The following is a 24,969-nucleotide window of genomic DNA, read 5'->3' as shown; positions in this document are numbered from 1 at the left end:
TCATTCATTGCCTTAATAACTTTGGCCCAGCTCACTACCAAATATGAAGTATTTAAAACCCATGAAACTAGATATGAACTGTGGATCATTATTACAGAACCTAAAACTTAAACAATGAATCTAAGATCTTTTCCTTTGCCAAAAATATTCTATATTAATCATCAGTCTTCACTATTTCTTTTTCACTATCTAAGGATTCATATTAAATGTCAGAGTGCTGTGACTCTTTAAAAAAAAAACCAGTATTAACAAATAGGAATCTGCAGTCACTTGGGAAAACAGTTTCTCTACAAAGTAAGAAAAGATTGTTATAGAATTCAAAAAAAGGTGTATGTTAAATACACATGCTTTTGGACTTAATCCATTAGGCGCTGGTTATTAAAAGAAAACAATTCTCATTTAGGAATTTACTATAATTTAATTTGGAATATAGATCTGCAAGTAAAATTTTTTAAAGAAGAAAGCATAAGTTGCAGTTTCATTTTGAATGCCTGACTGATTTACCCTAAAGTGTGCCACCTTACAGAAAATGGTAGAATATTTACTGAATGCCTAGCGAAGGATTGTGAAAATTTGAGCTGGCATTTTCACTTAAATATTGTTTTTGTTTTTTTTTGCTATAGCATCACTCTGAATCTCACTTTATGGTATAGACTAAAATGGTTTTGCAGAGAATGAATGTTCAGGTCCAGTATCTTTCCTAAGCCCCATTCCACTATCCAGTCCCTACCTCTTCTACTACTTTGGGTACTTTATTTAATGTCAGCAAAGTGAAAGAATTGATTCTTTACTCATAGCAGTCAAGAGTAGAGAAATTATCTGGTTTCTAAAATGACCATAAAACACAGCTCAAAAATCCACATTGGCCAACAATGTATGTTTATATGCACTTTGATATTCCTGTTGTGTCTACAGTGTGAATTTTTCATGAAAGGAATGTGGTTTGCAAATGTGTGTTGTCTATGTGTGTTGCAGGATTCGTGTCCGGAATACTTTGGGCGATAGCTACCTGCTGTTGGTTCATAGCTAATCACTCTCTAAGTGCTGTGATCAGTTTTCCGATAATCACTGCTGTAAGTAGCTGAACTATTTTTCCAAATTTTTGTTTTACAAATGTAAATCCAATTTTTCTGAAGCACTCTCAGTGAATCAATAAAGACTATCATGAAGTTCTATTTCTGAGGAGTGAAATTAATAGATTCACGTACATATACTGACACTCTCTAATCTTCATGTCCTCGATTGCTGAGCAATATTTCTAATTTCACTTTAGCAGGTTTGTTAATCCTTAATCTTTAATATCCTTGCAGTGTTTTATTTGATCATTTTACCTAATATAATTTGGGGTATGTTATAATTTGCTATTTATAGCAACATTAGTCTCTATATAATAATTTATAAATATAAAAAGTGATGTTATGTATATTATCACACTTGTAATCACATGACAACCTGGTAAAACTAAAAGTACTTCAGACTCCTCTTGATACAGTACTTCGTTGTAAGGAAAACTTTCAGATAGTGCTAATGTATGGTATTGTCTCTGGATAATGCCATTTATTATCACATACTTAATACAATTTGCTTCATCTGATATTTTAGGTGCCAATTATGTAAAGTATAGGTTAGGTAAAAGAAGTTAGGTAACAGAAAAACACATTTTTTTTTTTTTACATAGGCAGGATAAGTATTGATAGGTTTATCTCCATTCTGAAAATGAGCAAACTGAGGCAATAGCTAAGAGCATTGTCTAAAATCATGTAGCTAATGAAAAATCCGAAGACTTCTAAATACACAGTACTACTTTCTGCCATCAACACGGATTCCAATTGAGAATTGGCTTCAGGTTCATTGTGGTACTAGCATCAATATATACATACAAGGAACTACTTTCTTTTTGGACTCTTATGTCTACCCTACGTATTGTAGATTGCTAACTAGATGTTCAGCTGTATGTCCTGCTTCCTAAATCATCATCCCAAACAAAATTTGCCTAAAATATGTTAGCAACACACCTCTGTAAACCTAGAAAACTGATTTTTTTAAACACCTTGTCTAATCTAAAACACATTGCATAAAAGTTTGATATAAACTCTAGGTTTCAAACAGTTTATTTTTGACAGTTCTACTCTGTTCATCAAATATTAGCTTTCAAATGCAACTAGATTCAAATAATAAAGAATTTTATATAAAGAACCCATATTTGAATATTCTTAATCCCTGCTGAGGGAAGATCCAGCAAGTTGTAAGGAATTCCTTTAGGTCTAAAATCCTAACAATGGGACTGGCAAAGGACCCAACCCAAATTCTTTTTAAGAAGGGATTTGTTCCTCCTTAGCTCAAGGATATTTAATGTTGGAAGTGACAGAAAAATATAACTAGCAGTGGGGTATAAAGCTTACCTGTTAAAGGCTTAAAAGCAAATTTATAAAGAAAAGTATACAATATGATATGTTCCTTAGCTAAGTAATATTTGACAGTATTAAATCCCACTACATAAGAAGGAGTAATATTAATTAAAACAGATTATCATTATTTACATCAAATGTAAACTTTTATCTTTATCATATGGTAGTGATTTTTTTCTTTAAATCAAATTATATTCTTGAACAGATATGGATTCTCCAAAAAGAGTTTGAGGCAATTTTACATAAAATCCACAGATACAATAAAGTTACACAAGACAGACAGAAATGCAAACACAAATAGAAAATCAAAACTGTGACAAAGATGATAAGGGGAGCAAATAGCACAAAGAGAAAACAGTTGCGGTGATTAAACATTAAGTTTTTACTTTGTGCTTCCAATGGGGTAATACAATGGTGTAGCTGATTCTTATTAACTTGTAACATATTATTTCTTCAGAAGATACCAATTCTTTTCTTGCACTAAATTCTTAATAGAATTTATATATGAGGCCTTTAAAGAGAATATTGAACAACAAATAAATAGTATCCTTCACAAAAATGTTATAGTAGACAAAGAAATTATTTTCCTGCCACTGTTTCTTGTATGGAGTTATGATAAGGACTGAGAACAAAACATTAGAGCCTAATTCAGAGAAAAGAAATCTCTGAGGTAGGTGAGTGTGGGCAAGAGGGTAAGGGAGAGTGGTCACTGTGGGTTTTAGAGACCTGCCCAATCACGGATTATTCTTGAAAACTGTAATGTAAGCAGAGTCATATAACTCACCAGGTGTAACTTGCTCACCAGGTGCTCATGGGTCGTTAACTGGGAAGGACAAGTATTTTGGGGAGGTAAGGGAATAGGTCTCTATTGCTACTAGGTTTTCATTTGTGTCACTTTATCCATGGCCAACCCTCTCTACACACAGAAAAGATTCAGTCCCTATTCTCAAGGATCTTACATTCTTCTTTATTTTTTTTGTTGTTATTTTTATTTTTGGTAGGACTAGATTTTAACTTTTTTTAATGCAAAATTTTAAACATACCTATCACCCAGCTCCAGCAATTATGAATAAGGCCAATCTTATTTTATCAAAAGAGTACAGTCTTTAAATTCCAGCAGCACTGTTCTTCCCATGTACGAATATTTCCATGGTTACATATCCAATGGTGACTAGACTAGAAGTTCCTTGGCAGTAGCATCTATTTTGTTTATTGGCAAATAACATTTAATTAAAAAGCCAAAAACAAAAAAGAACAAAAGAAAAAACCCACTTAGCAGGGTCAAGAACCTGTTATACCTCTGCTGCAAGTCTTCCCTGTTAATTTCAAAAGCTGAATCCAAGCTTATCCAGAAGGTTCGGCTTCTCAGGACATGATCAAGCTCACCTTGTTTTCCAAGGCTAATTTACATGTAATTTGTATTTGTTTACAAGAGGAAAATACAGAATTCTAATTACCAAGGCAGTTGTAACCCCTGTCTAAGATAATCTTCCTATTTGGCTCTTCTGGACTTGAGTCAAAGAGTCTGTACATACTTTGACCTATGCTTGCATTTCTTTTAGCAAAGCCCTAGTTCCTATAACAACATTACTTCCTCTTCACAGTAACTTTTAGGCCATGCTTAAACTAATATTTAGAAAGTCATCAGACAAAAAGTTTCCAAGGTCAGTGATACCTTGTGGTATTGTCTTCTACCATGTTCTCTAAAGGGAAATGGATTTTCAGATTAAAAAGGATGAAAATTCTTAGTATGACATTAATATTATATCCCTAATTCTATTATTCCCTCCCATTCTGTCGAAAATTTTTAAAAAAAAGTCAAAGCCTTAAAGGCCCATATGCTTCTCATTTGATTTGGATTGTGAGGCTTTAAGAGTTTACATCATTGATATTATAAAAGGCAGTTCCTTTGACCTATTTCTCTGGCTCTTTTGATGTTGACTTTCCAGATGCTGATAAACAGAGAGAGTAATGTATTTTTACTGCTTTATACACCGGGAGTAGAACCAAACTTTGTTGACCTAGTCATTTAGACAGTTGGAATAGTAGCAGGGGGGAAACATTTTGGAATCTTTTATTTAAAACTCTTGCAGAGTCCCGCAAGGCCTGAAGAGGAATCATAAAAATGCTTATACAATACACCTTCTCCACAAAGATCATGATTAATCCACATTCCAATTCTTTTCCTTCTTGGCTAAAAAAAAAAATTAACACCAAACTTAAATAGCTCAAAGTTTTCAAAATGCAGAATAGAATCATCCCTTTTCTTAGCTTATATCTTCTCATATTCTTTGTCCCCTATTAGTTCATTCTGTCTTTGTCTCCTGCCCAGTAATGCCTTTTTTTTCTTACATGACTTTTTTTATCTTCCCACGAAACTTCTTTTAGCATTCATTAGTGTTGAATGTTAGCTATACTTGATGGCTCTGCAGTAGTATCAGTTACATTTTTTTCCTAAAAGTACAAGCTACTTCCATATGCACATTATTTGTCCAAAAGAACATTACAAATTTTTTTCAGTTATGAGATTATTTCACACCAAAGAAAGTTCATACACTTTTTCATATTAATCCCATTTCTAGTATCCTAAGGCACTAGTATCCTACGAAACTAGATCAATAGAAAAATAAACTATTTGTTCATTAATTTATTATAAACATATCACATTAAAATATTCTATGGCACAAAATATTAAGAGCATCACCAAAATAATAAAAATGAAGACAATGAAAAAGAAAACCAAAAATATTTTTTACTTACTGTTTAGCTTAATGTGCAATTTAGGGTTGAGATAATGGATAGTTTTCCTTGAAAATATTTTCACATTGTTTCATATTTACTAGATTTATATAGAGCATAGTCATAGGTAAATATCCAATTTAATTAAAGTTCTCATTTTTATTTAAGGGTCCAGGATTAATAGCTGCAGTGTGGGGTGTCTTCATGTTTAAAGAAATACAGGTATGTACAAGAAAGGGAAGATTTAGAAAATAGGAATAGGTCCAGGTAAGAAAATTATTTAATATTATGTTTGTGTTATTTTCTAAAAACCACATGCGATGCCTAAGCCTAGAGCAGCCAACACATGAATGGATTGGACAGATAAAATGTTCAAAATGTTATAATGCCTACCTCATTAGGCAAAAAAAGTATAAGAGCTATGATAATTATTATGAAACATTATGTCTCTCTCCACCTTCATCTCCAGTGGAAAAAAAATGGTTTAGTTGACTTTAAATTCCCTGCAGTGATTTTACTATAATAACCTTATAAAATGTGAGAGAGGGAAATTTGTTTAGAGTAAAATACGGTGGATAAACAAGATGAAAGATTTTTTTATGCTAAAGGTTCAAATATCCCTGGAGGTGATGGGTATTTGGAAATAGATCTTTATATTGGTCCCTATGTCTCCCAAAGGCCTCCATGTCAAGCCAGCAGCTTTACAGGAAAACACATGGTAACAGGGGGCTATTTCCATTTCCCTTTCAGTATGATGGTAGGAATTTACAATTCCATTCGCCAAAATAGTTCTAGTAAATGTGTATGTATATGAATATTCACTAAAAATTGCTTTGCTGGGTGCAGTGGTGCATAGTAGTCATGTAGTCCACCTACTTGGGAGGCTGAGCTGGGAGCATCGTTTGAGACCAGGAGTTCGAGTCCAGTCTGGACAACATAGCAAGATTGTGTCTTTAAAAAAGAAAGGAAAAATCAATTAGCTTTTTTAAATCATGCTTTAGAGCTTTTCCTAGCTACTCCTACTTGTGGAAAAAATCTCCAGTTGAGAAATATATGTGATTAATATTTTGTATGTGTTTTAATTAAAGACAATATAGATCCAAAAACTCCGTGTCAGGGAATCATAGACACTGTCATTTCTGTCTTAATATGCAGCTGTAATAGCAAATAATTCCTGGTTCTGAGAAGATCACTGTTGCTAGTCTCTGGGAGCCATAAAGTGAACGTATTCCTAGCTGATCTTTAAAACGTTTATTCAATTTTAAATTTAAAACATCATTTCAACCATTCTAAATGAAATGTTTTGATTTAAAAAGCTATACTATGGTAACACAAGTAAAATTCCCAGATTTATATTAAACCACTTCAAAATTGTTTTGGTCACTACTACAATAATATCAGTAGTGAATTGAAAATCCTCTTAGCTATGTATAAGAACTCTCTGTGAAGAGAGAATCCCTAACCAGTTGGCCTAGATTTCATTCTTCAGAGTCCTTTAAAAGGATGCTAAAAAACATTCAAGGGAAGTTTTTTTTTTCCTAAAGACATCTTTAAAAAGACACCTCAGACCAAGTAGAGAGGTAGCTTTTAAGACTAATATACCATGACCAAGTAGGGTTTAATTCAGGAATGCAGGGATGGTTCATAATATCCAAACCATAAATGTTATTTACTACCATATTAGATAAACAGAGGAAAAGGATGTGATAATATCTACTGTATTAATCTCTCAATAAGCTAGAAATAAAAGGATGCTTTAGTTAAGGATGTCTATCCAAAAACAATGGCAAATACATACCTAAGGTGAAAATAAGAGTTCTATGCAATTTGGAAGTCAAAGATTTCTTAATCACCATTATTATTCAATATTCTCTGTAGCTCTAGTTTGAAAAGACAAGAATAAGAAATGAAACAAAAAAATATAGGAAAAGAAATGAGAAAATTATCATTTGCAGGTAACATTTTTAAAAATTTAAGAGAATCAGCTAAAAATCTTAAAGTCCAATAAGATCATTTAATAAGGTTTGGGATATAAGGTAAATATAAAATCAATAGCTTTTTAATATACCACCAATAACCAATTAAAAAGAAGGAAACAATGCTGTTAATAATAACCACAAAAATTACATAAGTTTAAGAAAAAAATTAACATGTAAAGTGTGAGATTTATAAAATATTATATTTTACTTTACTACAAAAATTTGCTAGAGGACATGGAAGATCAGAACAAAGGGGGAGACTCACCATATTCTTAACAGAACTACTCATTATGATCATTAGATAGTTCTCCCCAATTATATTCAGTGTGATTCCTATAAAATTCCAGGGGAGCTCTTTCTAGAATTTTCAGAGTAGGTTCTAAAGTTTGGCCAATTATTTATCTAGAAATAGGCAAAAAATAAAAAAGCATAACAGCACATGTCCCCTATTCCTGATTTTTTTGTAATTTAGATTAGCTGGGACAGTTTTCTTATAAAGTAAGGATTTTTAAACATTAGAAATGACTATCTGCTCTTTTCTATTTTAAACAATGACTAAGATAAAATTACAAGTATTGAAAAAGAGAGAAGGCCAGGCTGAAAGAGTGGTTATCAACTTGGTTATTGACAAAGAGTAAGTTATTGACTTTTCTAGAGTTAAGAACAAACAAACAAACAAAAACTTTATGAATCTGTCCACAAAATTTAAGGATCTCTAGAGGTACTTATCATTCACTGGATGTCAGATGCCAAGTTGCCTTTTGATAGCTGATTGAAAGAAAAGTTTTAAATATTTTATTTGTCAACTTGTTTAGGAAAGAGTCACTAACTAAATACCAAAATCAAAATCTTGTAAGATTATTTTTAGAGTGTTTTTGTTAGAAACAAGACAAAACCCTACAACCTCTCTAAAGAAGAAAACAAAAGCAAAAGCTTTATCTTTGTGCCTCTTCATTCCTGTCAGTTATATACTCTTAAAGCAGTTCTTCCTCCTTCAAGGAAGATCTTTCTTTGTTGATCCAAAGAGGAACTGGGCTGCATAGGGAAGTAGTTCTCAGTATTTCCCATCTTTAAGACCAGTGCCCACTGTACAGTGGGACAAGTCAATGTACAGCTGTAAGGACCTGATCTGAGCTCCAAGCACCATTTGTGTGAAAGAGTTGAATGGTGAGTTTTGTACCTCTGATGCTCTTTTATATCTGATTATCTGTTACACTTTGAGAAGTTTTTTTTCTAGAGTATTACATTTTAAGCTAGATATAAATTGTATTTTTACCAATATACTGTAGTCAGTATGTCTACAGTAATACTAAAGCAGAGAATTATTACCACAATAATTGATAGGTCAGTAGCTACTCCCAGATAAAGAATGAAATGGTCTATTAATATTATCTTGGAAGCTACTTTGGAAGTCCAAGTTTAAAACTTTTTGCTTTGGGAAAAATGTTAATACGCTCTTTCCAAGAGTTAACGTTCACCTTTGATGAAGGAAGCTATTGCTATTGCCCAGGTATAATCAGTCTTTTACCCTGGGAAACAAGGCAGTTTTGGTAGATTCTTAACCTTGAAGGGAAATAGTTATTTTTACTCCCTGAGAACATTATTCTTCTGTCTATATAGGTAATAAAATAGTGTTTAGTAATTCACATAATTAGGTTGTAGAGTGCTTATAATTGAAGCCACATATTTTAAGTAACTGCATTAATTTCTAATTCATAAAATATGTTTGGAAGCTACCTGAGTGTATTTATTCTTTGAACAAAAATTTACGGAGTGCCTATTCTGCACTAGTAGTAGCATCTAGGTTAAGACTACAGTCTTAAAAATGAAGAAAGAGATGTTGGGAAATGTCAAGCCTTACTATAGGAGTGTGTGTGTGTGTGTGTTTAAATAAGTTGCTCTGCACTTGGCAAGGTATTGGGGTGCTGTCTTTCACTTGCAGAACCTATGATTAGGTTGGCTTCTGTTAGTGCTGAGGATCATAGGATTATTGTGAACCAGACAGGTCAACTGGTCTTTATTAAAATGAAGAAAGAGTATGTGTGTGTGTGTGTGTGTGTGTGTGTGTGTAATAGGATATACAGGTGTTGTTTTGGTTATGTATTAATTGGCATTATCTTAAGAGCTAATAATATGAAAGAACAAGTTTCCTGGGCAGTTTTCACATTACCCTGATCCTGGACTTTGTTTCTGCTCTGTCTTCTCTGTCCAGATTTGTAACACAAATTTACCTCTGATCTCTGTATTCTTTCAGTAAACTGGAAACACAAGACCTCTAAGGAAGTATGATGTCTTGAGACCAGAATGAGACCAGCCCAGACCTTTCGCAGTGGGACTTCCCCTGCAAAAGGAGCCAGGAGAGCTGTGTGTCATACTGGCCTACCCTACCCCCACCGTGTTGCCTGTGGGAGCCCAGTTAGAACTTCCCTTCCTGGGTTTCTCTCAAAACAGACCTGGTTACAGAGCAACAAAGATAGAAACCTCCCTTGTATCTTTGCAGGGGAAAATGAGTCTCCCTGCCCTAACCTTCACTATACACCCTCTGGCTGTAGGAACCCACGTTTTGGTGCATGTTCCTCACTGATTCCTTCAGGCCCTGGGGAGATCTCGTGAATCCAGTGTAGCCCTGGGGATCAGCCCCTGACAGAGCCCAGGGTACTGCTTTTATGAAACGCCACTGGTCAGTCAGTTCTCTCCCCAGGGACACAGCATTCCATTCCTACTGCCTTCCCTGAAGTTTTGCCCCAAATTTGGGTAGTGTGAGGCTGTTTGCCTGACACACCCCAGCGGCCAGAATCTTCACAAGGGAGGGAGCCATCAGCCCTCTTCCCTGCAGATCTGAAGCAGGCAGGATGCCTAGTGCTGCCTGGAGTTGCTGCCTCTCCAGTCCCCATTTTCCTCCCAGAACCCTTGTGTGGCTTCTGCGTGACTTATAAATGAATCACTGTTATTTTTCCTTTTAAAAAAGGAAAATATATTATTATATTCTATAATAATAGAATTATATGAATTGACTATTTAAAAGTCTGAATCTTAGACCATATATCTAAAATTAGAGAGGTGCTAATCCAATTTTTTTTACTTTGTGATGTTCAAACCTTCTCTTAGAATAACAGGGTCTGTCATTAAGGAGGGACAGCCAGGACAGTACAGGAGCTTGAAACCATTGCATATGAAAAATGGCCAAAGATCTAACATATTGACCAGGAAAAGAGATGCCTTGGGGGGGATATAAGATAGTTATTTTTCAATGTTTCAGGATTTATCTTGTGGGAGAGATATTAAAATCAATCTACCCATACCCCTAGCAATAGAACTTAGAAGAAATTAAATATTTCTGCTTAACACAGGAAGATCTTTCTTTGTTAATCCAAAGAGGAACTGGGCTACATAGGGAAGTGATTCTCAGTATTTCCATTTTTAAGACCAGTGCCCAGTATGTAGTGGGGCAAGTCAAACTTAGGCATTCTTCACATCTTCACACCCATCTCTGTGTTTCCTCCTCATCCTTTAGATCCGTCTCCAACTCTCCATCTGCATCTCATCATCTTTCCCCCGGAGGACTGCAGTCACATCCGCACTGGTCTCCTTGCATCCATCTGGCCCCTCCAATCTGTTCACCATCCTGCCAAAAAAAAGTGTAGGCTTTACAAAATTCAGATCTGAAATTTTCACCACATCCAGCTGCCCATTCCTTTAAGGTCTTCCCATTGCTTGAAAAAACAAAACCTAAAAGCATAACATCCGCCCAGGCCCATGCCCTCCCAACCTCGTCTTGCCCCACTTAACTCTCATTGCTCCAATCACACTGAACTTCCTTCAGTCCCTGGGAAGTATCTTATCTTCTCGCAACAGGGCTGTGCATGTAAAATTCCTTCTACCTGGAATCTCTACTTGCTGACCCATTCCCCCAGCCAATTCATTGATCCTTGTAGTTAGTTAGAATCTCCCTGCCTTTCAAACCAACATTGTTAAGATTCCTATAACACACTCCCAAACAGGCACAGTGATCTGCTTATTAACACCCCTGTCATGTTGTAGCATTCTTTAATTCCTGTCTCCCATATTACACGATTAGCTGTGTAAAGGCACGTGCTGATGCATAGTGGGGAAGCCACATGTCTTTACTGAATGGGTGAATTAGCAAGGCTCTTGTGCTCGCTTCGGCAGCACATGTACTAAAAATTGGAATGATACAGAGAAGATCAGCAAAAAAAAAATTAGCAAGGCTCTTGTGCGTTTTTGTAAGAATCTAGATGATTGTTTGGAGGGGGTAGCAAAAACTCATACAGGTGGCAAGAACAGATCCTTAGTAAGTCCCTAGCAATCTTGAGAGTCTGTATACTTTGTGTATTTGATTCAGGTTTTTTTAAATTACCATTATTCCTTTTTATTATTCAGGGTCTACGAAACTACCTATTAATGCTACTTGCATTTTGCATCATCTTGACTGGAGCATTATGCACTGCTTTTTCCAAAAGCTAAGCATCACCAGACCAGCAGATGGCAGCAGTGATTAAGAGAATACCTCTACTGTCCACTAGAACGACTATGCTGAGAACGGAGTTTATTTTCATGACAGCAAATGGATTTCAACCACTCTTGGAGTGGGCAAATGATTTTTTCCCCCCACAAATGTGAAAATGAAGAAAAACTGAGTTTCAGTCAAGATAAAAATGAAAAATTCTGATGAACTGTTTGTGAAGGTAGGACTTCACTGAGTGACTAGAAGATCTCCATTCTTACTACATTACATCTGAGGGTGCTCTATTTACCACAATATGTACCTCATGTTGCATAATCTAGAAAACAGTATGGAGTTTATATATTAATACAAATAATTTACAGTTCAAGTTTCTAATTTATTATCTTCATTAATGAAGAGAGACAGAAATACCTTGCGAGGGGGTAGGGGAAGAAGGCTCACCTAATAATGGAATTCGATTCCAAAGATATCTGGATCCTTTGCTAGATAAAGTCAGTGTCACAGTTGGTAACTGAATGTGAAGAGGCACACTTCATTATTTTTAGCCAAAACTTATTTTTACTTCAAATTAATATTGCCCAACTGTATATCATCTACCCATTTTAGTCCAAAATACATTTGATTATCTCCAGATAAAATCTATCCTCAGAGAACAATTTCCACCATTAAGAATATGTGCATAATGTAATACGTTCACAACTACACATAAACATAAATATACACATATATAGGTATGTACACTTTCAAATTTGGGAGAAAGTCTAGAGATGCTAAAGAGAGGTTCTAGCTTATCTTAATTTAAAGGGACTAACACTCTTTTGAATGTACAGTTTTTCTTCTGAAATATATTTTTCTAAAATCCTTTTGACATGAGGTTTTTCTGGTTTTCCTGTTTTCTTCCTGTTTTAACTGATGGTTTCCAACAGGCAAAAGAAAATGACAGACATGCTGGTTTTATGTCTTTAAGAAAACTAAACTGGGACTGTCAGTACAATATTTATTATAGTAGTTTCCAAATCCCTTAAATAATGGAACCCCTTTTCAAATGTAAATTTCGCCATTCCCACCCAATAGCACCCTATATTACTCTGCTGTGCAGGAGAAACAAAACAGCACTTTCCTTAAATGCATGGACGCTGAAGCCAGTCTTCGTGGGTTCAAATCCCACCTCTGCTTCATCTTAGTTATGTGACTCTGGACAAGTTCCTAAGGCCCCTGTATCAGATTCCTCATCTGTAAAGTGGAGTGAATGGTAGTACCTGTCTCCTATGGTTATTGTGCGGCTGAAATTAAAATCTGTATGTTCATGACTGTCTGGTACTTGGCAAACACTATGTAATTGTTAGCTATTATTATTATTATGTGTTTTTGAGAAAACAAAATGTCTGTAGACTGGAAAATATCATCGAAGAGCTACTGCCCTCTCCACCGTCCCATCCAAATAATTACTTATTATTCCTCCAATAAGAATACTATTTAAAGTGATACTGGAGTTGATGTTTAATTATTGAATCGCTAATACAAATAAACATTTGATTGTAACTTCTTGTACTCATTTTAATTTTAACCTGAAATGTCATTAAGTTATGCTGATAAACTTTGAATAAATTGATATGATATAAAAGCTATTTTCTCATTTTAAAACATATTTTAGAATTTTATATCAGATAGCTTTTTAATTATTCTTTAGTTGAGATTGCCAATTTATATGCAAAGTTTTAAAGGTGAAGTAAAGCAGTTGCAGAAGAAAAATGAAAAAGCAATCTATGACCATTATGTAGTTTCTGCTACCAGACAAGTCAAGCTATTTCAAAACGGATCCCAAACAAGCAACATATTACCTAGAGGTTAGTCTAAATGGGCAATTGCCAAATCTCCATTTTGTTTGCTAACCTAAGGAAGTGAATGCCTAATTCTTTTGAGGTTTTGGAGTTTTATTTTTTCTTGTCTAGTATGGCCAAATTCTTGTGTTTATTTAATTTTTTTTCTGGCGTGGCTTTCTGTCTTTATCAGAAATGACTGTACCAAAGAGATCCTGCCATCTAGTGTACAGAGACAGCACTGCATTTAGTAGAAGTCGCAGCCTTAATAAGGATGGCATCCAGATTATAGGAATTTTCTATTACAGGAACAGAAAATTCTAATGAGTCTTAAAGGATTAATAGTACAGCATTTCCCTGAGCTACTAAAACTCCTTTTATTCCTGTTGTACTGATTTGTTTGTACTTTTACTATTAGACCTATAGTATCAATACTGATAGAGCTGAAAAATACATTGAATGAAAAAGGCAAGTTGGAAAACCAGGTGCATAGCATGATACCATTTAGGTAAATTTTTAGTAACCAAAGTAATATATATTTTCTATAAATACATATTTATATAACAAATTATAAAAATATGTCAAACTCGTAATAATGATTGCTTCTTGTGATGGAGCATGGGATCAGATGCCAATACTGGGGTCAAGGTGAACTTTAGCATTATCTATAATATTCACATTTTTATGAATTTATATATTTGCCCTTTAATATATGTTAAATAATAGAATAAAACCTCTAAAGCATATATTTAAATGTTAAAGTGATTAATTTGGGTAAAGAGATTATGAATGGATGTTACTTTTCTCTTTTCTTTTTAAAATTTCAAAACACACATGCACACATACACAAACATACACATAAAAGACAAAGATCAAGACAAAATTTGGAAATTTTCCAACTTAAGAGTCCTACACCTAAAAGTAGATGCCACAAACTCAACTCTCCTAGGCTCCCTTGCAGCTAGGATCCAAGTGTTGCTCCTGCCTGTGGATTGTATTGTAGTTTCCAAGTATGGTCCTGCTGGAGTATCTTTGAGCTATCTAATAAAGTTGTTTCAGAACTTGGTTGCTTCAGAATTTGGTGTCATTTAAAAAAAAAAATCTTACACATATAGCCTATTTGAATCATCTTTAATGAGGTATAAATCATCATTAATGATTATACATCCAATAAAATTCACACATTTTAAGTGGATAGTTCTATGAGCTTCAGCAAATATACACATGCATGTGATCACCAGTACAGTCTAGAGTATAAAATATTTCTAGTAACACAAAAAAATTTTCTTATGGCCCTTTGCAGTTAACCTCCCTTCTCCCAGGCTACCAGTGCAGGAACCTGTTTTCTCCCAGTCTAGATAACTTTTGGCTATTCCAGAATTTCATACAAATGGAATCATATAGTGCGCACCCATTTGTGTCTGGATTCTTTCATCTTATAGCCAGTTTTAAATGATTTTTACTGCACTAAAACAATTATAATTCATTCTAAATTATTCAGCTATTTTTCCTAATAAAAGAGTGCAGATGAGTGAATTCAAAATGCCAACTAGAGTAAAAATGATTAACATTGGAAATTGTTATATTTAACTATGAGTAATGTTCTAGAAATTCATTATGTTTTTAATAAATGATATAGTTAGAATCTAGTTACGAATTTTTAGCTACCCTTTGAGTCCATCTTCATTCTGTAATGTTCTCTTTTGAGGGGGTATAAAATACTGGTCAGACTACTTAGCCTAGATCAATCAGTTCCATTTATACTAAGAAAAATGCATATTCTTGTGTTTCCAACAGCGACCTACTGGATGATAATCTCTGACACTGGAAAGCGAATTTGCATTTTTTACAGGTTTACTTGGTGATTCTTAATCATACTTTTGCTGTAGATTTTTTTTTATATTTGTGACTTATACTTTGATAAATAAAAGATTTAAAAGAGCTGGAGTTATTTTAAAATTAAAGAATATTGCCTTTCACTCCTTGAGAAAGAGAAAGAAAAAAAAATAAATCTCCATTGAATTTTATGAAGATTTTAAAATTAGTCTGTTTAAATGGAATTCTTCTTTGGTGAAAAAACAATAGCACCCGGACATAATAACATCACATTATCTTTTTCTAGATCTCTCTGTCTCTCTTTTTCTTTTTCTTTTGGCTTAGAGCACTTAACTTTCACTTTTTGTACCTCCAAGAGTTTGGTGGCCAGGTCTATTTTCATTTCAGATTCTAAAGACTGACTACATCAACCCTCATATCTATAGATTCCACATCTGTGGATTCAACCAACGACAGATTGAAAACATTTGGAAAAATAATCACATTTATATTGAACACGTGTAGATATTTTCTTGTCATCACCCTCTGAACAATCCAGTATAACACCAATTTACATAGCAGCATTCACTTTGTATTAGGTATTACAAGTAATGTAGAGATGATTTAAAGTTTATGGGAGGATGTACATAGGTTATATGCAAGTACTATGGCATTTTACATCAGGGACGTGAGTGGATTTTGGTATCCACAGGGGTCCTGGAACCAGTTCCCCCACAGATACTCAAGGATGACTGTATTTCTTTCCCTAGTAATAAAATATCTAACACAACTCATGTTGACAAGATTCTATGAAAACAAAACAAAAATCCCAACTTCCTAATAGAGATTTTCCAACAGGAGCTAATGAAATAGATCACGGAAAATGTACTGGAAAGGAAGGTAAGAATATTTTCGTAAGTGGAGAAGGTGGGCTGTGGCAAGATAGAGCCTAACTTACCAGAGCATTCCACATGGTTTTCTGAAGAGCTTAAGACTTCTTGCTAGGATATCAACTGTGTTTTTTGTTTTCTTTTTCCAGCAAGATACTTGTAAACACTGTTTCTAAATCATTCATACTTTACATAACTAAAAAATGTATAAATCTTTCTTTCACATATATCATAAAATTTTGATTGTATGAAACACACCTCAAATAATTTTTTCCAACAACGAAGTCTTTATCATTTTCCTTTTCTCCAAAAATATTTGAAAATTATATTGGCTTCATATGCATGGAACAGTTAAAATTACTGGGAACTCCTTGAAAGCAGAAGTGGTTTTATTCATCTTTAAATTTTAAAACTTAGCACAGTGCATGGTACATATGGGAGGAAAAGGGCTTTTTTCTTAACCACATACCCTGAAGAATATCTTATAGTTGCAGTCTAAAATGTATTAGCCAATAATTCTTTTTAAAACAGGTTCTGTTAGTTTAACAAATACAGTTTTAGACTCCCTTTAGTCTTCCCTCCTCTTAGATTACATTTATTAGGACACCCAATCATAGAATTGCCCCACTTTCTAACAGCATCCAATCCAGAACAAAATCTCACTTCCTCAAGCCCTCCCCCAAATCATCTAACACAAGTCCCAATCCTACAATGGCTTTTCTAACATCCTCTGGTTACCAATACACAAAATAAGGAAAAGAGGAATATGTCAAAGAACATGACCAAAAAAATCAGCAAAATGGTGAAATGTGGGAAACTCTACAAGACAAATTGTAGCCTACTTCCTTCAACAAATTACATACACACACACACACACACACACACACACACACACACACACTTGATGTTCAAACAACACAGAGGTTAGGGGGACCGACCTCCTGCACAGTCGAAAATTCCAGTATAATTCTTAACTCCTCAAAAACTTAGCTGCTAATAGTCTTCTGTTGGTCTGGTGCCTTACCAATAACAGTTGATTAACACATATTTTGTATGTTATATGTGTTATATGCAGTATTCCTACAATAAAGTAAGCTAGAGAAAAAATGTTATTAAGAAAACGACAAGGAAAAATACATTTCCAGTACTGTGCTCTGTTTATCGATGCCATAAGTTTACATTGTCTATTTAAAAAATGAATCGTGTATGTAATGGTGGGCAACTGCAGCTGCAGACCTCAATCTTCGGTACTTACCAAGCAATTTGACTTATTTTTGTGATGTCATGACTTTTCTCTTCTTCTTGGAAGCACTTCCAGCGTCACTACTGGCACTTCATATGGGTTCCATGCTGTTATTCAGGGTTTATGGCATTGTACTAAAAATTATGAAAAATATGCAAGAACCTCTGATGATCACTTTTTACTGCAATATGCGATTTACGGGAGAGGCAAAGTGCTCATGTGGAGATGATTAGTGTCACACAAAGACTTGTAACACTTGAGCTTACCTCAATAGCAACAGGAGGTGGCTACAAAATTATAATATTATAATACAGTATTTGCTACAGTTAATTTTATGCAATTATGATTTAATGCTGCATTTTTATGTTTGTTTCTTTGAACTTCAAAATGGTGCCACATATGATCTGTAAGCTTGTGTATAAATTTGGACAAATTTTAACTTTTTCTAATAGATTTGTGTATGTTTTATGGTAGTAAATGATAAAATACACTAGTATCTACACATATTTTATGTATTTATGATATATTTACCTTTTTAAAAATTTTTTGAAATAAGGCTATGCTGTGTCCACAAGTTTTTTCAAATTGTCACATATCTCAAAAGAATTTTCCAGTGTATTTATTGAAAAAAATGTCTGTGTAAGTGGATGCTCTCAGTTCAAACCTGTGTTGTTCAAGGGTCAACTGTATATGTGTGTGTGTGTGTAAATATATATATGGTGTTTAAATGCATATACAAACACATATATATGTGTATATAGGTGTACATATGTAGAGAGAAGGTCTACCTTATATAGCAAAAGGGACTTGCACGTGTGAATAAGGACCTTGAGATGGGAAGAGTACCCTGGGTTATCAAGGTGGTCACAGTGTAGTCTCAAGGGTCTTGGAGAGTCGGAGAAGAAGATGTGATTGATGGTGTGATTGATGGTCATAGTGATGTGATCCAAGGATTGAACTCCCACATTGTTGACTTTGAAGATGGGGGAAGGGACCAAAAGCAAAGGGCTGCAGGCAGTCTCTAGAAGCAAAAAAGGACAAGAAAAGAGATTCTCCCTTGCGTGTCCAGAAAAGGACACAGCCCTGCCAACTCTTCGATGTTAGCCCATGTCAGACTTCTGACCTACAGAACTGTATGATAATACATCTGGGTTGTTTTAAGCCACTAAATTTGTGGTAATTTGTTACATTAGCAATAAAAAATATAGGGTTACATGACATTTATTTTTTGAAATAATAATTTTAAATTTTGAAAAAATAATTTTTAATTTAAAAAATTCTGAATTCTTACAGGACCTTAGAAAGTTTCAAACGCTACATATCACTTATTTAATTCATTGCTACCCCTCTTTTTCCTCTTCTTCAGGGCACGTTAGAGGGAATACAGCTTTTGTTCCAGATTTATAGAAACAAAGAAATGTGGCATTTTCTCACATTGTTTTATTATTCCCACTATTGGAGTCAAAGAAGCTTTAAAATCTACAAACAGAGACATATTGGGTACGGTAATAAGATTCCCGACCAGAGTGAAAAAGCATGAGGTGATCATCCTGGACTTGCCTCTTGTAGGTGTCATCGCTTTTGGAGGCATTTCAACTTCCTTGTACTTCGGTGTCCTCATTTGTAAAATGCTTGCTTTCCACTAAAGGAATTATAAACTGATGCAACAAAAAACTTAGTAGTATGGCCACATTCTAGTGGTATCATGTCATAGTATCCCAAGTGCTTCAAGCTTCCCTTGTACTTATATGCTGCTCCCGAAGGGAATGACCCACCAAGGACCCACCAAGTAGGTTGAAGAAGTCACCCCTTTGCAAACTCTTACGAGGTAGTCTGACAACCCTCTTTTTTGAAATCCTAAGTGTGGCACTTACAGTCCTTTGTTGGAAGCCCCATTAATGATAAAATTGGAAAAGTCTTACCTTAACATGTTCCCCCCAAAATAAGTCCACACTCTCCTGTGTGTTACTGTGCCCATGGTGACCTCCCATGCGGGGATGCGTCCGCGTTCCACCCAGTTCCTGCGTTAGTACCACTTACCTGATTCAACATGCCTCACCTGTCTTTATAAAGGTGTTCGAGTTAAGTCTTTCACATGTGTGCATACATTCGATATTCATTTTTATATTTATATTATCTTACAGATAAGGCAAATGAGCCTTAGGAAATTAGAATGCCTTTCCCTTAGCCACACTGCAAGTACTTCAGAAAGTCAGGGCTTTGAGTCAGCGCTGTCTACTCCAATTATTTAATATTCACCAAGTGCCAAGCATGCCTGAGGCATGGGGGATAGGAGAGAGACCTAGAGAGGCAATACCCTAGCCCTCAAAAGGAGAGCTTGTGTTTCAGCTTAAGTACCCAGCTCAGACATCATTTCTCAATTAACCCTTTCCTCCTCTTCGCTCCTCTAAATATCTATAATCCAAGCCCTTTCTCCACCTTCCACCTCACACGCTGGTTGTCTTTAAACACTGATCTCTCCTCAAAGCTACATCTCATGCTACATTTCTGATTTATCTTAACAGTTTCCCCTCACTGACTTACATAGCCAACATAAATATTTTTATAAAGTAGGTACACAATAAATATTTACTGAATGAATTAGTATCAGGTAAATCCTAAAGGCCTCATTTGGCGCTAAAATTGTATCCTGTATTTAGGGTTCACATTGAAAGCAGTTTGAAACAAAATAAAAAGACATTAAAATTCAAGACAACTTACAATTTCACTGTAGAACTCTGTTTTCATAATAGCTCACAACCAACTTATAGTGTCTAAAACTTAAAACGTATAATGGGAAATCATCTCAAACACTCTTTAGTTATCAGACAGGATGAAAGTAAAACTTCTTATTTCTGTCAAATCTTAGTGAAAAGAATGTTTTATGGTTAGAATAAAAAGAGCAGCCAAATGAAATTACTGACACATTTTTCTTTTTGTATTTTCTTTGATGCTCAAGGAGTACATTAATAAAATTAAATTCTATTGGCTCCCATATAAAATTATCTGGAATGATAAAACCAAATCAGAATGCAGACTTTAGTTTCTCCAAATAGAAAAATTAATATTCCAAGTTATCGTGGAATTAAAAATATTAACTTTGTTAAAGCTGTAATGAATGATACATTGTCCCCTTAAGAAAAAAAAAAAGGATCAGTACTGTAAGATGTGTCTGACATTGACAAACAGTAACCACCAAAAACACTAGGCTTGGTCGCTGAGTTAATATCCTAAATCTTGATATTCTGGTAATAATGTATGCCTCTGTGTTCCTAAACTTTTGATTTTAATAAGTATGATAAAATATGACATTAAATAATTCATAGTATACTTTCTTAAAATTTAAGTAATTTAAGAAATCCTGGAAAATATTCTTTCCTATTATTTTTGTATAAATTATAATTGTACATGGATAGCCAAATTCTAAGTCTAAAAGTAGTTAGTATCATCCAATGCAACTTGCCGTGCATAGCTCCTGCCCTAGTTTGGAAAGGTTATAAGAATTGGGACCTCTCCAAGGAGTCGTCATTCAACTTTAACAACTAGAGGAAATGCTGTAGTCAGGCAGTTGCCTTACCTTTAGTTATTAAGGTACATTAAATAAGCATTCATTTAATTCATCTGTGAATGAATCCATTTTCAAATTTGGCCACCAGAGGGAGGTATAGGGTTAATTATGATAGTTTGTGCTAGTCCACATTATAAAATGTAAACTGTTTTTTTAAGTTTGAGCACGCAGGCGCGGCGCTCTCTTCTCTCTTTCCCTCTTGCTCTCTTTTCCTTCCTCCTTCCCTCTTTTCTCTGTCTCTCCTCTGAAATGACCATACCTTGCCATTTATAGATTTTAAAAATATGAACTAGGAAAGAAAACTGTCTTATATTTCATATGCTATCATTCTAATTCTCAGTGTGACGTTTGCTTTTCAGTCATCAGGTTTTTATGACTCTTTTACTTTATTATCTGGACTTTATCATTTACTTTCCTAGAAGTCGAAGACATCACAAAATAATTTCATTCTTAGAGTTGTTTCAACGGAAGAGTACGTTCTTGCCCTGGAATATTTAGGACATAGAAGAATCCTCACAGCCAGCGCCACAGACATTAGTGAACATTGCTGAATAAATATTAAACTAGAAGCCACATCATTCTCTGACCCAAAACCAAAGACATTATCACTAAATCATTAGGCGGAATGGCCTCAGGTTTCCCTAAGATGCTCTGATAATTCTTTGGCTTCATTAGACTTTTTAGGTCACAGAGACCTGGGACTATTTGCCCTGTTACTTTTGAAGACTTTTTGCAACCAGGAGCCTGAAATGTTTTTTCAATATAAATAGCCTATCAAGTCAATCATTTGCTGCAATTGGATGTTCACTGAATATGGATTCCTATGGATTGTACTGGATTGAGGAAGGTGTTCATGTTTCCGTGGTACAGAATGATGTTTTACTAAGGTAAAGATTTGAATTAAAGTGGGATAGCAAATGAGCCTGATGTTTATTTCAGCTCTGAAATGTCTGGTGGAAAATCACCAAGAAACAAATTCCATGGAAAGAGGAAAGCATTCAAGGCGTTTTAAGAAAAAAAAAGAATCAGTACTGTAAGATATGTCTGACATTTATAAACAATAACCACTAAAAACACTAGGTTTGGTCGCAGGGTTAATATCCTAAATCTTGACGTTCTGGTACTAATGTATGCATCTGTGTTCCTAAACTTTTCATTTTAATATGCATGACAAAATATGACATTCAATAATTTTCTAAAAATTATTAGAAATTTCTAAAACACTCAAATCATAAGATAATTTCTAAAACACTCAAATCATAAGATAATTTCCAGAATTTTCATTTGTCTTCACTTACACACTAACTCACTTAGAATCCTGTCCCCTCACTTACTGTCATCTTAATCAGGATACTTCTTATTGAGGATCCAAAGTCTGAAATTCAAAATCATATTACATGTGTGCAGTATTGATAATAAAACCATCCACTTTAATATAAGAATGTGACATATTTCTTAAATAAGACATAAGAAAATATATGAAACTAAATTTCACAATAGATTTCCATAGATTTCTGTGCATTTCATGGTGAGTGGGCACAATGGAAAGCAACTTGGTATTGACACTTCCATGTAAAAGGAATTTTCTGCAGATACCAGATTCTACATTCTATTTTATGTAAATGTGTATCTCTTTTCTATGGCTGTTGCAGAAATTCTAAATGCCTAATCATTGCTTAATTTCAGTGCTTTGTGAGATTAATTTCTCCTCCTGAAAAGATGTTTCAAGATCATAAATCAGAGGAAGAAAATGTCATTTTCCTCAGCTTTTACGTGGTTTTCTTGGTTTCTGCAGCCCCAGCTGTTTGACTTACTATTCATTCAGGCAAACTTCAGAAAAGGCTGTAAGAAATCCAGCAGGGCCAAAATGGTCCACTCTTATGCAATTTACTTGCTCATGAGACAGAAAAGCACATCAACAAAAATTGTATTCATATTGGTTGAAGTTTAAAACTACAAGTTAAAAGAAAGTTCTTTATAAAACAAGATTCTGGCTTTTTTTTTTTTAATGTTACTTACACTGTCCATCTAAATGCTCTCTGGAATGAACATAGATTTTTTTTAAAGTAGTTTTATTTGTTTATCACTAAAACAAGTTGGTGCTGCCATAAACATTTGGGTGCAGATGTCTTTATTATAGAATGTCTTTTGCTCTTTCCGGTAGAGGCCTAATAGTACTATTGCTGGATCAAATGGTATTTCTATATGACAGCACAATTCACTATTGTGAAGATGTGGAAACAACGCAAGTGCCTGTCAATTCATGAGAGGATTATTAAAATTTGGTATATGTATACAATGGAATATTACTCAATTATAAGAAACGACAGTGCCTCTTATATTTTCCTTGTTTGAGCTTGAGCCCATTATCCGAAGTGAGGTAACACAAGACCAGAAAAATAGGCTCCACTTGTACTCGCCATCAAATTGATACTGACTGATTAACACTATGGTACTCACATGGTAGTAATATTCTCCAGGGATTAGGGGGCTGGAGGGTAAACTCAAAACTAAAGGACAGGGGAGGCGGAGCAAGATGGCGGACGAATAACACCGCCAGACAGAGGGTATCTAAAGAAAAGACCAATTCTAGCAGAAACTAGAGGAAAGAAGCAAGAAGACGAGCATACAGCGGACAAGGGCCGGAAGGAGGGGTACCTGAGACCCCGGGAGACTCCACGGGAGGAGGCTGCGGAGGAGAACTGGAGGCTGAGACCACTGGAGCAGCCTGGAGACCAGCGGCAAGGGTAGGTGGATCTGCTGTTTCCCCTCCCCTGCATTCAGGACTGCTGGCGGGCTCCCCAGCGGGTGGAGAGACCTGCGGACATCAGCCCAGAGACTGCCGCCGCCTGCCAACGGTGAGCCTGTAGCAGACGTGGCACCAGGTTCCCAACTTCCTCCGGGCACCTCCGTGTGCACGGACCCGAGCCGCGCGGCAGGCGCCATATTGCCTCCTCCTCCCCTCCGCCGACCCTACCCGCGGCTGCCCAGAGAGACAATACAGCCACCAGCCGGAGGCACCTCCAGGGAACGGGACCTTCCCGTTTGGGACCCCGCCCGCCCTCCCAGGTGCTGCTGGCACCGTGTTCCCAGGAAAACGGTGCCGACTCAGAGGCTGAGAGACATAGACCCAGCTTGGGCTCCCTGTGGGTGAATTAGGACCGGAAATCCTCTCCCTGGTGGGAATACAGTTTGAACTCTGGGACCCAGAGGTCGGACCTGCAGACCAGATCCCCTGCACCGAGGGCTAGCATTGCCCGGGGCACAGAAGGGTTATACGTGAACAGCCTACGGAGGGCTGTGTGCCTCCAGGGGCGGATCGGCGCCCTAGAGGACAACCCTCCTCCCAGGAGGAGGCCGTGCACCCAACCCAGGTGGCGTTCCTGTGCAGGGAACCTCCCCGCCGGCACCACAGTCCGGGGAGGCCTGGTGGCTTGTGGTCTGGCCTGCTGGCAGAGGCCCAGGAGTAGCTGCAGAGTTGGGGAGGGTGGAAAGAAGCGAGGCCTGCTGCAGACTGCGGGTCTCAGACAGCCCCACCCCCACCCCCAGACTTTCTGGCTGAGCGGGACCATTCCAGCCCCGCCCTGACAGCTTTCCCTGGAAGCTGAGAACAGAACTTTGACCCCTGCTAACGGCCTGAGGGCAGGCTTATCCAACCCAGCTCCGCCCAGAATGAGAGCTGATAACAGGACTCAAAATCAACCCCATAGCCTGTTCCTCCAAGCAAACGCCACCTACTGACAGGGACGGCATCTTGCACAGCCTTTCCACGGCATCCACTGACTCAATATACAGGGAGTGGTCCAATTTCACCCACAGGCACCACCTAACGCCTCAGAAACTAAACAAGGTGTGTGAATACCCAAACAATAACCTAAGGAAAGAAACAACAACTGATCGACATGGGAAGAAATCAGCGAAAGAACTCAGGAAATATGAAGAACCAAACGGAAAACACACCCCCAAGGAGGAGCACCAGCCCCCTAGAAACGGACACCGACCAAAATCAGGCAACCAATAT

At 36.0% G+C, this 24,969-nt stretch overlaps 1 protein-coding gene across 3 annotated transcripts in view; it reads left to right on the top strand.

Moving 5' to 3' along the window:
* Nucleotides 1–13,236, top strand: part of TMEM144 (transmembrane protein 144) — a 39,107-nt gene extending 25,871 nt beyond the window's left edge. For 2 of the 3 annotated variants that reach the window (XM_076010560.1, XM_076010561.1), the window contains exons 10-13: nucleotides 976–1,073; nucleotides 5,316–5,369; nucleotides 10,641–10,766; nucleotides 11,528–13,236. In XM_076010560.1, the coding sequence (XP_075866675.1) occupies nucleotides 976–1,073; nucleotides 5,316–5,369; nucleotides 10,641–10,766; nucleotides 11,528–11,611 (362 nt within the window). In that variant the 3' untranslated portion in view covers nucleotides 11,612–13,236. The remainder of the gene's footprint in view (nucleotides 1–975; nucleotides 1,074–5,315; nucleotides 5,370–10,640; nucleotides 10,767–11,527) is intronic. The other variant, XM_012783605.3, reaches the window with a different exon arrangement.
* Nucleotides 13,237–24,969: the final 11,733 nt, after the last annotated feature.

The sequence above is a fragment of the Microcebus murinus genome, chromosome 15 (assembly GCF_040939455.1).
Source record: "Microcebus murinus isolate Inina chromosome 15, M.murinus_Inina_mat1.0, whole genome shotgun sequence".
NCBI classification, from domain to species: domain Eukaryota; kingdom Metazoa; phylum Chordata; class Mammalia; order Primates; family Cheirogaleidae; genus Microcebus; species Microcebus murinus.
Note: the sequence above shows the minus strand (reverse complement) of the source record. Positions and strands in the feature narration are given on the sequence as shown.